We start from the raw sequence: 15,788 nt of genomic DNA, 5'->3' as shown, positions 1-15,788 counted from the left end.
GCCGGTAATTGATAGAACTGCCCGTTACTCAACATTGTACACGGGTCCGCGATATTGCAGTCATTCTCAATATCAGCCCGTGTCATTGCCGTTCTGCTCAGCCCAAGCGGCTCCAAAATTCTCTCTCGCACAAAGTCCGCAAACCGCTGGCCGGATACACGTTCAATTATGAGAGCCATCAGGCCTACAGCAGCATTATTATAAAGCCATTCGCGGTTAAATCTCTGTTCTCCGTTTGCCGTGGGCATTGCGTTCAAGATTGGAATCAAGTCCTCCTCGTCGCTCACAATAGTTCCCCTAGGGCCTACGGTGAGCGCGGTAGGGGAGGCAAGCCCTGTGGTATGTCGCAGGCAGTCGATGATATCCGCCTCCTGCCCAATTCGTGGATCGCCCTCGGGGTTGAAGTCTGGGAGATGCTGTTGGATCCGATCACTCCAGCAAAGCTTCCCTTCGTCGACGAGTATTGCTACCGCGGCGGACGTGAACATTTTGGAGCAGGAGCCGAGCATGTACATGGACTCCTCGTTCGCTGGGAGAGTTAACCCGCTATCTCGGTAGCCAATGCTTTTCTTCATAATCACATGGCCACGGTGGATCACACCGAAGGTGATAGACGGGGTCCGGCATATGGAGTGAATTTGGTGGATTTGGGGGAGACATAATGAAAGCCTATGCAGAGCCGCGTTCTGTTCTTGATTCATTGTATTTCAGTTCAGCAGACTACAGGCGGAAAATACAGAGGGGGTGGTGCGGAGGAGAAGGGGTTATATGTGTTTGGGTGTATCTGGGGGGAACGGAGCGGCCTGTGAACATTTATAGAGTTACCACATAACCTATCTCCACCCAAAAGACTAGCCAAGTAGCCTACTTAATCAAAATGTAGCTCGCAGGAGCAATGAAGATTCTCCACTGGCCGCGAAGGTACGTAGTCACCTCTTGGACTTTACAAATGGAACTACATGATGGCTTGTTTCTCTCCTTGCGCGCAACATAGTTGAATTTCCAGCTAAAGAGCGTACAGCAGTAAATGCCTGCCAACCTAGATCATGATATTCACCCACTGATAACTATCACTACCGCAAAGAACCTGGACTTCCGTTCCCCCTCCAGTGCGCCAGGAATGTTGGTCATATCCCCTCCATCGCTTACTTGGGAAGCGGCTCGCCACCACCGTTTCCGGCGCCCGCAGAAGCAAGATCATTGAATGGATACATTCTGTTTTAACGGGCAACCGGTGTCAGCCGCCGACTGAGTGTGCTGATACCAACATATGCAATATACTCACTGGAAGCGGAGGGTTAGGTTTGTTCTAGAAAATGTTAGCGAAGCCTTACGCGGTCAAAAAGAAAACAGTAAGGAGGAATGCACAAATGATTCGTACCTTGAACGAAGCGAGGAATTGGCTTGAGAGATACTAAAGGCTTTGTACAATTGGAATGGAGTTGGAATGCTGCAGGAAGACAGGAAAGAAAGCCGTATTTATACCTTGCCTACAGCATCCAGACTTCTTAATTAGGGACGAGCCTAAAGCATCGTCTTCAGGGCCGATACAACGCACGCTGGCTGCCAAGATAATCCTGTGAGCCTAGCCTACTAACCACCACTCCCTAGTATTGGAGTCCGATACTTAGAAGTGCCTACCCAACAGATCCTCCATTTTAGATCAACGAATAATGAGGTTACGCGGCATCTCCGCTTGCCTCCGCGCGGGGAGTCACGCTCAGGCCCAGGGCCCAGGCGGGGCGACCGCCGGGGACCTTCCCCGCTGCCAACCCCAGAGAATCCCTAAACTAGATACTTATTTACTTAGTGGGGCCAGAACAAAGTCATATTAGATCCGTCGACTGCGGTACCTCAACCTCGCTGGGCTGTTGCTTCTGCGCTGCATAATGCTTACCTGTAAGCCAACCATAACTCGGAGAGTCTGAAAATTCCTGTGTGTATTATAACGTCGAAGAATCTTGAAGAAGCAGAGCGTTCCGCCATAATCTGCCATTGTTGCTGTATTATGCTTGTTTAGTTAAAATATAAAATTTAGTCTTCATGGTTAGTTCATGGCTTTGCTACTGATCTTTGCATTCCACTTCCTAACTATTTCTTTCAGCTCTGACTAAGCGGGAATGCCGCGGATTCATAGCTAATACCAACTGCCCTACCCTTGTCCATGAGTTCCTAAAATGGATGCTATGCGTCTGGTTGGAATATTGATATGAATAATACACTACCTAGGCACATGGAAGACTTTCAGGAGCTCCCGACCTTGCCTTAGAAAGCTGCTCCTGTTAAGCAAAGAAGATATCGTATTCACAACCAACTAATCTTCTGGAACATACGGCGTCTCAAATGGACGCTCAGCCTGGGGAGTGAGGCGTGCCAGGTGCCGACGCTCACGAGTTCTCCAGTCGACGATCGCAGTGTGCGCAGTGACACGGTTCTATTCTTGTCAGGGTGATGCACAAGCATGACGGCATATGGTGTACTTACATCCCAAATGACAACCGTCTTTGGCTCCCACCGCACCCGGACTTGGTGTTCCAGGCAATGCCCAATATGATTCATCAAGAAGCCCAGCAACATATCACTCTCCTCCTTCTTCATCCCGACAATTCTCGTCGTCACTACCCCAGTCAGTGTCTTCAATAACCCGGCACTCAAGTGTGGAAGGGCAGAGGGACTCACATGCATTGACAAAAAGTGCCTTCTCCCCTGTCACTGGATGTGTCCGGACAAGTGGATGCTCAACAATTACTGGCTCCCTCCGGACCAATCTTCCTGCACGATAGTAGGGCTCCGCCTGTGAAACACCATCATGAACCCCCTTTAGCCCATGCAACCGCTCCCGTAGCGCGGGTGAAAGCCGCTTATATGCCTCCACCTGGTTCGCAAAGGCTGTATCCCCACCCACCTCGGGCAATTCAAGCGCGTAGAGAATTGTCATACCCGGCGGCTGCTCATCATATGTGACGTCCGAATGCCAGAGCACCGTGCTATTTTTGCCAGCTAAAAAGGTCGCAAAGTCCCCGTTCTTTGTATCCATCATATACACGACATGGACCTCCGGATATCCCTCTGGTACCCCGGCAGTTGTGTGCACATGATGCCTTCCGAAATATCCACCAAAGGCAACGGCTTGATCAATCGGGAGATCGGCGAAATCCTGATCGCGAAACACAAGGACTTTACGCTGGGCAGCAAAAAGCGCAAGTTGATCTTTTGCTTTGTCCGTAAGTGAGGAGAGCTGGATTCCAGTGATCTCACTGCCGGTTGTGGGAGTAAGCCTCTTTACAGTCACACCTGGAATGAGGAGATCTTTGAGAGACGGGTCGGCGTTTTTGCCGGGGTCATGGTGCGTGAAGGGCTCTAGAGGGGGAAGGTTGTCTGCGTGGTCCCAGACAGGGAGGTAGTGGGGGTACTGTCTTGTGTGGTCAGATTATCTGCAGTTGCTTATGATCATTTTGCACGTTGGAAGGCACGACCTACTTTGGCGTCCGTAGGGCTATCCTCTTCGTCAATAGCCCGAATTATCTTGGGCCTGACCTCCTCATTACTAACCTGACCATCGCGTTCAGTCTGGACGGCCATTGTGAAGCGCACCCTTGATCACGATGGCAATACCAGCTCCCTGGATAGTTACCATTCACTTACCCCGGGCTTCCAGCGCAGAGTGATGTTATATACGACGTGAAGAACTCCGCATGCACCGATCCTTGGCGGCCGGGGAAGGTCCGACACTTCCCCACTACTCTATACTCAATACAAGTGTCGTGCTAAAGCGAGGTATACTGCACAGTAAGCGCTAACCGACACCAAGCTATTACCAAATGAAGACCCCTGCTTACAGAGCATGAGGCGAGAGAGGGGCTATTTGGCCAGGCATAGCCCCAGCGTCAAGTAGATTTTATAAAACAATAAGTGGTGTACTTAACATCTACAAGCAGCCCATGATGGTTATAACGCAAGTCGCATTCTTCGTTCCCGAACCTTCCTTTATTCCATAATATATCCTGTGTGCCGGATAACCTCGCATCCTGTCATTTAAGATCCCTTGTATTAATAAACTGTGCCTGATGACATTACCAATCATCATTAGAATTTGTCTAGCAAGCACCTCAACTAATGATTGAAGAAACGGAATATTTCCGTGGCATAATGCGAATTGAGCACTTCCATCGACTCTTACTTCGGTCGGCTATGCAGCGCAGCGTATGCCGCGACCAAAGACGATAGATATGGGCATGGTAGAACAGCCTGACACCGAGGTTGAATACACCAATGGCGGGGTGCTGCAGATGGCTTGATAGGTAATAAAAGGCCCACTTTGTCCTTCCTCTCAGTCACGGTATATACCTGATGAGCGGGTTGCGGCTGCTTGGGGGTTTAGCTTTGGATGATTTAAGGGTTGGGGATTTGGGAGAGGATGATGTGTTCCACCAGGTCTACGTGAACGTGGCGCTGGATCGGTTTGCTGAGTATTAATCACACATCATACATCAACCAAACCTTGCTCGTTGTAACAACAGTGATGAGCTAGCTTACGGTCAACGAATCGAGATGTGGTATGTGATTGCCACAAGGGCACCAAATGCAAAACAAGAGTGCCAACCCGCTTCTCCTGAGAAGAATTCAGAGACAACATGGATTTGAGGTAGCTGAGAGGTTTCTTGCATGACTTGTAGCATCAGGTTTGGGGTGGCTTGCTTAAGAGTTATGTTAGCCACCTACCTTTCTTATGGAGTAATAATAGAATCTACTTGCACGAAAGCAATTCCAAGAAATATGAACCTAACACTGAGTCTAAATGGAGCTGCGCCTAGCATTAGTAACTAGCCCATGGCTAGCGCTTGACTTGCTATCAAGTAGGGACTGAGCAGAAGCAGTGAACCGTCGCTTGAGCTTCTTCCTCGCGGACATCTCAACCTTCATACCTAGCTCCTCGATATCATTTATGTACTGTTGTGCCTGTTCTTCCATTTCAAGCGTGTATTTTTGCGCTTGTTCCATAATTTCATTTATACATTCGGCGGCCGTCATGCGTACCTCGGAGTTACCATCGTCAACCTGTTCACGAAATTCGGCTTCGTTTATTGTGTATACGCCGTAGATCTGATCACGACATTCACTCATGGCCCTATCGACGTTTTGTTCGAGCCGATGCTCAATCGTCTTATCGACGTATTGTTCAAGTCGGCGTTCAACCACCTCATCAACATATCGTTGAAGCCGGCGCTCAAGCACCTTGTCCTTGGGAAAGCTAGCTTTCTCATAATCGTATTGAGGATCATGGTCTACACCTTTGGGTATGGCTAGCAGATGTTGGTGTCCTGATCGAAATAAAAGTTCGCGAATTTGGTCATCGGAAAGACCACGCAGCTCATCTTCAAGAAACTTTAGTTTCTTAGATTCTGTGGGGGCAGGAGAAACACGCGTAAAGTGGGTTGGGCGAATCGAGGGTGGTGACGGGGAGAGAGTACTTGGCGTATTCACTTCGGTCGGAGATCCTATCGGTTGAGGAGATGGAACGAGCACTTTTTTTCGTCCTTCACCGTTGGGTGACATTGACCGCGGATCTAGATACTAGGATTGAGCTACTGAAAGATAGGAGAACATGAAACTGTAAGATGAGGAGATACCTCTGCGCCGTTTTCCAACCGCCTGCTCGCAATATAGAGGTGGATCCGCCTGCTCGGACACGGGCTCCTGACAATACGGGGGTGGATCGGGCGGCAGACTGAAGACACGCCAATCCCTTTCGACCACGCCATGGCGAGCATGGTTAAAAGACACCGTCTGAAGACTCCTTCGTTGCAAGGCATGGGAGAAGGTTTGCAGCTTATCAAGTTCGTTATTCACAAACTGTCGCCCGGAAAAGTGTATACGGAGAGATCTGGATCGACAGATCTTCGCAAATGAGTGAATCTTCTCGTCTCCTGGCGTCGCTGGGCTTAAAGACTCCAACCCAGATGGACAAAGAACAATGCCGGTTGTACCGAGGCTCAGACTCAGTGTTGATACGGCCGAAACATTATTGACGGGTGCCGGGAGCATAGAAAATAAACCAGCTGGAAAAAGGTTGTCTCTGCTTTTCCGAACTAAAGTACATTCTTCCACTCTTTCTGGGGGAATATTCAAGGTCAGCGCCTGTGATCTGCTGCTCAGGTTAGTGAGATCTGCCCGAATTGAAAGGGAGATAGATCCTTGGTTGGCAGCTTGATCATGGACAATACTAAGGTCAGCACGACAGAACGTCTCGAAATCGGATGCATAAACAAGAACTGCTTTCTTGAGAACCCAGCGCGGGGTTTGCGACGTGGCGGTCATGATGTCGCAACATTCGCTTTCTAAAGGGGATCCCTCGAAGAATCGAGTAGCCCTCCCTCCCGGGCTTTTGAGAAGCGTTGAGCAGCCCTGACTCGCGTTATATGTGACTGAATAATGATATTAAGACGAAAGTAAAGTGGTAAGAGCTCTTGCGGCCCGGTCGCGAGCACGTGCCCAATCTGAAGTCAACAAGTGAGATCGGAGAGTCCTATGAAATCACAGGAATGGCAGGGCTGGCGGCGGGGACGGCAAAAAGCATATACTTTCTTTACCGATGATGATGGTGGACGGAGGATGAAGAAGGAATGATACCAAGAATGGGAAAAGGGGAGGCGGGATCTCGACGAAGTTGGGAGTTCGACCACGTGATCTACCAACCGGCCGGAATTTCTCGAATTCCGACCTCGATCCAATTTCCGAACTCCGAGCTACATCTTTGTCTCATTTATGCAATTGTTTAAGAGTCTGGTCCGTAGCCTGCCGTTTTCTACCTACCTTCATACTTTGTCATGAATAAACCCCTGAGCCTGAACCACTAACACCACCTGCACCTCAAGTATGACGCGTCGGATCCCAGCCATGGCGCTGAATCGTCTAATACACTACGCTTAACATGACCATCGACATGTACTACCCGCATCCGTCTCCCCGCAATCCGATCATGGACGCTTACCTACTGTTGTGGCTACGTATGTACGCTCGAAAGGGAAATGGCGGAAGGAACCTATATCGACTACATGAACGTAGCCTACTAAGGATCGGACGCCATATGACGATTAATTATCTATCTCATTGACGATAGATATCTTTTTGCGTGTCTGTCAATTGATGTTAAAGGTCAGGGTTGGAGATCCCAGCTAAGCCACGATATCACATGGCGTAAGCTAGCCAGAGGTCTCATTCTGTACTCCAGGTATATATGAGCATCACATGACATTTCCATATCACCTACAAAATATGGTTCACTGGCGTGTTAGGCTAGGATTCATAGAGCTAACACTACGTAGATCAACATTCAGTTAAGGCAAATGAAATACTGTCCTTCCCAGATAAATAATGTCTCTCAATCTCAGTCACTCGACTCTTGGAACAGAATACTGGGCTATGCCCTACCCAAGCGACTTTGGTCGAACGATCATGCATATTGCCCTTCCTGAGAATCCGTACCGACGAAACATTGTTCTACCTTCTAGCCTCACAGATAATCGATAGTTTTCCTCCATTTACCGACTGAGGGGGTGAGCAAATCCACAATGAGCAACAACCTTACGCTTGAAGCTGGTTTTAGATTCGCTATCATATTCACTGAACGGGGATCGTCAACGGCTAGATTGTACATGGCAAGTCAGGCTGGATAACACGTTTATCGCGGTCTCTGTAAGGGTTTGATCTCAGCAGGAGCTCTACATCCATTTGGAAGTACTGTTATCAGATGGACGCTTATGAGAAACACTCCTGATGCGAAGATATTGCCGTCGCATCCGAACCAAACCTCAGATCTCTATCAACCCCTAGAGACGACAGCAGTACAACAATATCTATGAATGGAGAAAACGGGCCTCTACATTAGCGACCAAATAAATGCTCGCTGACCAGGAATTACAGATTGATGACATTTCAGATCAAGCTTCGGCTTGGCGGAATGTATACACATTGCCCTGGGCCGCCATGTCATGATATAAACGGGCACTGTTGGCAGAAACCTATGGGAAAATATACAAATGGCTGATATAATGTGCACGCTCTATTCGTCTAGTATCTTTCTACTCCAGCGGGTGGGCGCAGTGGTGCCATCCAGGGGTCAGTAATATTCTTCTCAAGACTTGCAGTCTTCATAAACATTGCACAGGTGCTCCTGTTCTTAAATGTGACCTAAATAATAAGACTTCTGAGACAGCATTGGGGGAGGACTGCAATAAATTTGATAAACAATGAGAAGTAGTCTTGAAAGCATTTGACTTACTCTTAGATACAGCTGCTGGCGCCAAAAATTTCAGCGTTAAGAATCTACTTCGGTAGGTCAATCAGCCTGTCAACAAGGCAAGGAAACTTACATCACGTACAGCTAACGCTAGGACGACTAATGCTGAACCTTGAGGATCTTTCACTCTGGAGGATTTCCCATGGTCCTACATACACCTGTGGGGATATATGATTGCAACCCAACAGCAGAGTCATGACATAACCTACATGAAATCGGCAGCTAAGCAGAGTAATTGCGTTGATATAGTATCTCCTGGGGAAGTGTTCCAGGTCTCGATCGCCCCTCTAGGTCTCCATGATCGTTTGCCTTGAGGTTTCTGACTTCCAATGCTAAGGGCTAATGTTATGTGTTTACGAACTACTTTCATCTATCCTAAGCACACCGATCCATCTAGAACTCTCGTAAATGATTGATAATTGAAGACTGATTAAATTTGACCTATATAAAGGCCTGGGCTGCCGAAAGGATCTTGTGCCGTGAGTTTCGACAGAGCTCGCCCCACATGAGGTCAAGGACTACGATGTAAGATATTATCCTGCTACGCACTTTATCTCTTAACCACCAGCGTCATGCTTACTTCAAATATAACCCTCATAGGGGCTAGCTCAGGCAATGGGAGATTTGTGATTACTTTGGTAAGGTGATACGTTCACTTCCGGATCTCAGCGGATCGCTCTATCCGAGAGACCCAGAAGTTTACGCTACGAAAACTCGCCGCAGGCACTAACCAAGCAAGAAAAAGTTACTTCGGCCGCTGTACAAAGTGTTTTGCGTGTACATTAGCTAAGAGCCCGAGGCACTGTCAATAGTGAGCTTAGCCACTGGTCAAATTCCGATCGACCCTCCAGCGTCCGCAAATCATAAATCATACAGACCCTGAATAGTACTTGCCTAGCTACTTCTATCTCCGTTGCCTGTTTTACCCAGAACTCACCAAGCTTCCAAAGTATGCACCGGATGCTTTTTGTGTGCGGGTTGTTCCTGCTGTCTGTCCAGGGGCTCCTCATTAGGCATGATGGCTCTTTTCAACCGGATCACATACTGCGAGTAAACTCCAAGAACTATATGCAAGCATGCTCACCCAGGTATTCAGTCCTGGTGAACGGGTCTTTCCCTGGTCCAGAAATACGTGTTCAGGAAGGGCAGACAAGTTGGATCAGAGTTTACAACGACATGGAGAATCTGAATGTTACTATGGTATTTATATAAGTTTCTCGTTATATCAAACTAACTAGACTAATATATTTCTAGCACTGGCATGGTCTGACCGCAATTACTGCACCTTTTTCCGATGGTACCCCCATGGCTAGCCAATGGCCTATCCCACCTGGTCACTTTTTCGACTATGAGGTGAAAGTCGAGCCCGGTTATGCTGGGACCTATTTCTACCATTCCCACGTTGGGTTTCAGGCTGTTACCGCTGCCGGTCCGCTTATTGTCGAGTCAACTAAACCGCCACCGTATTTCTATGACGAAGAACGCATAATCGCCTTATCCGATTTCTTCTCAAAGACGGACAAGGAGATTGAGCATGGTCTCATGTCAAGTCAATTTCAGTGGAGCGGCGAGACAGAAGCCGTTCTAGTGAACGGTCATAGCCTATCACCTTCACCAATGAATGGTACCGGCTCCTGTAGACGGGAGGTTCTGCAGGTGGAGCCGGGCAAGACATATCGTCTGCGTATCATCGGAGCAACTGCTCTATCATTCATTTCCTTTGTCATCGAGAGCCATGATGTTGAGATTATCGAGGCAGATGGACACTATACACAGAAACTAAAAACCCACAATCTACAAATCGCTGGTGGGCAGCGCTATAGCGTGCTCTTAAAAGCAAAGGATAATGCTGCCCTAGAACAACTCAGCCAGCGCCACTTTATCATCCAAATTACTACCCTTGCAAGGCCCACGACTCTGACGACATACGCTATCCTTCAGTACCCATCTAACGCTCCCGCAAGTTTGACAAATGTGTCAGCTACACCACTGATGCCGGTCCCTAGTATAGCTTACGGGTGGCTGGACTACCAATTACAGCCCCTTGAGCGAGATCCAGATTTCCTTACATCAGATAGTGTAACGCGTCGCATTGTTATAGATGTTCATCAGAACTTTAGTGACCACGTTCTCTGGTTACAGAGCGGGTATGACTGGGTTGAGACGTTCCCAGAAACGCCATATCTTGTGCAAATTCAAAGGGGTGAGCTTAACGTTACGGAATCATTGCAAAAGGCAATATCTGCGGGTAACAACTTCGATAAGGATTACCGTATCTTTCCCGCTCAGCTGGGAGAGGTCCTTGAGATTGTCTGGCAGAATCGTGGTGCTGTTGGTAACAGTACCGTTCGGAACCGCGGCGTAGAGACTCACCCGTTTCACGGCCATGGCAGACACTTTTATGATATTGGCGGCGGCGACGGCGAGTACAATGCTGCGGAAAATGAGAAGCGCCTGCAGGAGACACAGCCTGTTCTGCGGGATACAACAGTGCTATATGGGTATAGCAGGGAGGTTGCCCCTGGTGCTCCATCAGGATGGAGAGCATGGCGTATCCGGGTGACAAATCCAGGTGTCTGGATGATGCATTGCCATACTCTTCAGCATATGATCATGGGGATGCAAACAGTCTTCGTATTCGGAGATCAGGATGATATGAAGGAGAACATGGGAACATATAATTCAGGGTATCTTACTTATGGCGGGTCGGCGTATGGAAATGAGACATTCTTTCCTGTTGTACAGACCTTTTTCTAATTACATAGGAAACATTCTGTATGATCTTACACAATGGAGTTCAAGATGCCGTGATAGTATTCCAACGGCCTGAGGAAGATGGCGACAACTTGGCTATGTCCGAGGTGCTCGACGGACCTCTGCTGGAGAAATATATCGAACTCATCAAACAGCAGTATGGCGTTCGATTCTTCCGTAAAGCTCTAGTGCGTCTTTCAGGGTTCGCTCCAGCAGTGTTGGGTTCTGCCCGAACTCTCCTACACTAAGAATACAGAGCGGCTTCTGGACCTTATCGGCAATTGCCTCGGGTGTCAATGTCTTGCAAGTGCCAGGGTTATCGATGAAGAGCATTATGGAGGTGTTCTGTGTTGATTATCACCATAATTAGACGTATTAAATCATTTACAGCAGGAGTTTGGTTATAAGATTCAATTTACTATAACCCAGTCCTGGTCTTCTGTTACTGGAACTTAACCTAGCATACTTCCCTTGCAAATAATACGGGAAATGTCGCTGCTAGACACATTGCAAAATGATTAAGAAAAATACCGGACTATCTTGTACAAACAGATCTAGACTAGGCGCCTCTCACTCCCTGGAGCGGCGTTGGGCCTTGGAGCCGATATATTTGCCTCAGAAAAGGGCAAGATATGGACGATTACGGAATCAACAGGCGAGTGGATCTGGTCAGCACTGAGAATGAGGTTTTACGGTGGTTACGGAACCTTGAGTTCAGAGGGTGTTAGATATTACTACATACCAACCTAGTCAACCACTTCAAGAAAAAACTTAAATATTGCTTTTCGTAGATATCCACAGTCAGGATCAAGTACGATTCAAAATTGAATCGGCTCTGCTGTCTCCAACTCCTCAGGGTGCACAAGGTAGATTGGATCCATCTCATCAGCATGGCCACACGCTGGTTCGCTCATGGAATACCCGATGAACTTCTGGGTATCGCGGTCATACTCACGCACACGCTGCATTGGCACCGCCAGATACTGATTTTCTTCCTGCCGGAAGTAGCCCCGGATGGCGCAAGTAGTGAACACAAGGCGATGCTCGTCCGTGGTTGTGTTATGGCCCCCTCCATGGTACAAGGACGAAAATAAAACTAGTGCATCGCCTTTTTCCATAGACGCATAGGTGCAGTCGGTCACTTTGGGTGGGTTAGGTCTGTCGCTACCCCTACAACATGTCAACAAATTGCTCTGGACCTAGGTAGTTAGTGGGGACATGCCATAGATGGCTCCCTGGAATGAACTGCGTCCCTCCATTCTCCTTGGTCACCTTGCAGCCAGCGACAATCATCGTGATGGAAACCTGCTGGCGGTAGTTAAACATAGGGGACTCGACGATGTAATTGTGGCTGACATAGTCATCGCGATGTAGCGGCTGAGCCTTCGCACCAGGCCCAACCCTAAGAGCCGAGGTCGCCGAGATGTACGGCCGCGACACAGTCTCGGACCATTCATCGCCCCACCAGTTCCAGCTGCGCGTAGTCAGGAAATGGTTGCACAGCTGATGGAACAGGGGGTTCATCATCTGCGTCCGCGTGTATGTTGGGCTAATGGCGATCAAGTTCGGAGTCCGCTGGGTTTCCTCTGATAGGGTTAGAGGGGTCATGATGCTTGTCTTGGTACTGTACTTGGAAAAAATGAGCCGTTCCACCGTGGCCGTTGCTCAAGGCAAGGCCGAATTTCTTCGTATGCTTGATCAATGTCGGCTGGGGACACGAGCTGCCGCACAATAACGACCCCGTCGCGCTTCATGAAGCCGATAATGTCCTCCAAGGGAGTGCCCTCTGCCACATACTGGACTTTGGATCCGTCTTCTTTACTGGATGAGGCCATTTTTGGGGGTAGTTTGGGACTATAACTATAGTTCACGGCGAGGCGCTCGAGAGGATATATATTTGTTGCATTCACAGTGGAAAGAAACTACACTGTGGGAAATTGCATACAAGGAGGTATATATGTAAGGTTAGAAAGAGCCTAGACTATCTTACGAGGACCAACTAGACCGGCATTTGTAGCAGCAACCTGCAGGGCGACAAACCTGGAATAGACTCGCGACTGAGCCAGATTTCCCCCCATGAACCACAAGCCAGGGTGGCCACTGGGCCGCCAGACCTAGAGTTGCAAAATCAGTCAGGTGCCAGTCGAAAAGTAAAGAAACTTACCGTGTTGAACTCCCCGGCGGCGTCCAGCCCCCACACCTGCTTGTTGCACCGTCTTGCAACTTCCGGTCCGAGCACCTTGCGAACTGCCTCGAGGGAGCTATGGTATCCCGTCGCAAGAACGACAATGTCTGCTTCTAGACGACTCCCATCTCCAAGCAGCAGATGGTGCTCATCGAATCCAAAGATGCCCTTTGCGCACTGCTGGAGTCGTATCTTGCCGTCGATGATTAGCTGGCTGCAGCCAAAGTCAATGTAGTATCCGCCTCCTCGCTCTACATAGAGGCCGATGATTCCCTGCCTATTGGGTCCGTAGTCTAGCTGGAACCCTGACTTCTCGAGACCATCAAGCAAATCCCGGTCCGCCGTCAGGATTTCCCTTGTATTCTGGCGCAGGAGTTCAAAGGCGATTGGCCACGGCAGGCTCTCGGAGAGCAGGTCGACGACGTCGAGAGGAAGCCTAGACCATTTGGTAAGTGACGAGCAAGAGCAGACGCGATGGCAACGTACAACTCATCGTCAACGAATGCATTTTCTGGCAGCAGCGGGAGCCCTGCCTGCCCGAGTACATATGTCCCTCCGCGCTGGAGCAAAGTGACTTCTGCTCCATGCTCGTGAAAGTCTTGCGCGATGTCGTGACCACTGTTTCCGGTCCCAACGACAATCACCTTCTTTCCGCTGGGAGATAATAGGCCCGCATCTCGGTGGTACTTGCTGTGGTAGACGGTTCCCCGAAAGACAGAAAGTGTTGGCAGGCTGGGCACCTTTTCGACTCCAAATTGGCCACCACACCAGATAACATGCGAGGGCCGGACGACGCGCTGCTGGTCCTTACGCCGGATGGTGACTGTCCAGCACTGCTGGCCCTCATCGTACTCCGCCGACTGGACAGTGGACTCCAGCCAGATGTTCAGCTCCATGATCGTCGCATACGCTTCGAACCAGTCTGCCAGCTTGTCCTTGGAGGAGTACTTGGGCCAGGTTTTCGGAAATGGGAGATAGGCCAGATGGGTGACATTGACGTGATCGTGCGCTACCAGAGTCCGGTAGCGATTCCTCCAGCTGTCGCCCACGCGCTTGTTCTGGTCAATGGCAAGGCATGAGATGCCCATACTCTGCAGGCGCGCGCTGATATTTAGACCAGACTGACCGGCACCCAAAACGAGGACAGTAGGCTCTTCCTTGGCAAACTCTACCTGCTTAAGTCGCCGTTCTACCCACGTCCCCTGCGCGATTCCGCCGGGCATCGATTCGACAGTGCCCTCTGGTCGTTTACGTCCAATACGAGCTTCAAACCCGCTAATCTCCTGTAGGGCAGTGTAAACGACGAAAGCTTTCCACTCGGAAGCGTGGCAGGTAAGGTACACCACTCCGGAGCCGCTACCGCAGTACGTCTCGAAATCGAACATGGCCCGCACCCAAGTCGTGCCCTCCTGCGGCTTTTCTGCCATAGGTTCCTGTCCCGGAAGGATCACCAGGGTAATCCTCTTGACATGAGCCCGGGGCTGGTGGCTAATAATATAGTCACGGATCTTATCACGCCCTCGAACCGTGTGCAAGTCCCAGTCAAAAGCAAGCATGTCTCGCCACCATGAATCCTGGTGAAGGAGACAAGAGAGATCGGGCGCGTCGCTTCTCAACTGTGCATCCACCTGGGTTGTCCATTGCTGCGCGATGTCATAAGGGCTCGAACCGGTGGGAGAGAGCCCAGGCGTTTTGGGAAGGACATTGTGTTCATCGTGAGAAAAAGGCATCTTCACTTGAAATGCAGCTGTCTTTTCGTAGTTCATGCGCAGACTGAAGAGGGTATTAATATATTCTAATTCAAGGCCCTCAATTCTGTCTGTTGCCTCAACGTCGACTTGAATCACCGTCGCACTACTGTAACGTCTACTAAAGAATACACTTGCAGACTGGTGTGGTAACTACATTCACGCGGAATACTTGGTTCTACTCGTGCCATCAGGTCAGATTACCGAACTCTCGCGCTAGGATCACTGTTCTCCCCTCCTGTATCTTCTGCAAGGCGAGTCAAGACTTCCATGTCCCATTCTCCGGGATTGCTACAGCTTGACCAAGTCGCCTAGTCGGTGAGAAGTGCGGAGACTCTTGCAGCTGGACGGGGCTTGATTCTTCTCTCGCACGGAATCTACTGGGCAATCCTACTCTTGATACGGCACCATCTGTCGTCCGCACATGCGTTCCCTAGACAGTCAATGGAGGATCTCCCTTGAGGGAACAGCCATTGACGTATCAATTGGCGGGAATTCGGGGACCACTTGAAACCAGGCGCTGGCTCGATTTACGAGGTTGCATTGCTCGCCAGTCCTACTCAATCCCGGTAGCCGCAGAATGGTCATTCTCAAGTAAATTTCACAGCTGGACCAGGATATAACTAGCTTTTGGATTTCATCTGGAACTGCATCTATTCACTCTGGAAAGGACAAGCGGCTGGTCGTCCGATGCCTTGGGTTTCCAGGTATATTCCGCGTGATCCCGGTTTGTCTTTTTGTATGCGACGATTTTCATACTGTATCGGCATTCCACATCATCTCCTAGAGGGTGTGCAGTCGG

General features: G+C 49.4%; 5 protein-coding genes across 5 annotated transcripts, besides 1 other annotated feature; 1 reads left to right on the top strand and 4 right to left on the bottom strand.

The window, feature by feature from the left end:
- Positions 1 to 15,788: part of a sequence feature (contig 1.158 1..283337(-1)) that runs on past the window's edge.
- On the bottom strand, positions 1,680 to 3,582 carry ANIA_08579 (TauD/TfdA dioxygenase family protein; the record flags this gene model as incomplete). The annotated part of the gene is made up of 6 exons (XM_676756.1): positions 1,680 to 1,790; positions 1,898 to 2,001; positions 2,334 to 2,439; positions 2,485 to 2,618; positions 2,680 to 3,412; positions 3,481 to 3,582. 6 exons carry the CDS (start codon positions 3,580 to 3,582, stop codon positions 1,680 to 1,682), a joined length of 1,290 nt encoding a protein of 429 aa, XP_681848.1.
- ANIA_08580 (uncharacterized protein) lies at positions 4,795 to 6,318 on the bottom strand (the record flags this gene model as incomplete). The annotated part of the gene is made up of 2 exons (XM_676757.1): positions 4,795 to 5,567; positions 5,631 to 6,318. 2 exons carry the CDS (start codon positions 6,316 to 6,318, stop codon positions 4,795 to 4,797), a joined length of 1,461 nt encoding a protein of 486 aa, XP_681849.1.
- Positions 9,251 to 11,423, top strand: ANIA_08581 (uncharacterized protein; the record flags this gene model as incomplete). The annotated part of the gene is made up of 4 exons (XM_676758.1): positions 9,251 to 9,499; positions 9,554 to 11,035; positions 11,065 to 11,241; positions 11,310 to 11,423. 4 exons carry the CDS (start codon positions 9,251 to 9,253, stop codon positions 11,421 to 11,423), a joined length of 2,022 nt encoding a protein of 673 aa, XP_681850.1.
- Positions 11,872 to 12,888, bottom strand: ANIA_11097 (phytanoyl-CoA dioxygenase family protein; the record flags this gene model as incomplete). The annotated part of the gene is given in 3 exon segments (XM_050611850.1): positions 11,872 to 12,217; positions 12,228 to 12,639; positions 12,684 to 12,888. 3 exon segments carry the CDS (start codon positions 12,886 to 12,888, stop codon positions 11,872 to 11,874), a joined length of 963 nt encoding a protein of 320 aa, XP_050467830.1.
- Positions 13,030 to 15,004, bottom strand: ANIA_11089 (flavin-containing monooxygenase; the record flags this gene model as incomplete). The annotated part of the gene is made up of 3 exons (XM_676759.2): positions 13,030 to 13,167; positions 13,218 to 13,674; positions 13,725 to 15,004. 3 exons carry the CDS (start codon positions 15,002 to 15,004, stop codon positions 13,030 to 13,032), a joined length of 1,875 nt encoding a protein of 624 aa, XP_681851.2.

The sequence above is a fragment of the Aspergillus nidulans genome, chromosome III (assembly GCF_000011425.1).
Source record: "Aspergillus nidulans FGSC A4 chromosome III".
NCBI lineage: Eukaryota > Fungi > Ascomycota > Eurotiomycetes > Eurotiales > Aspergillaceae > Aspergillus > Aspergillus nidulans.
This window is presented reverse-complemented; position numbering and strand designations above follow the sequence as displayed.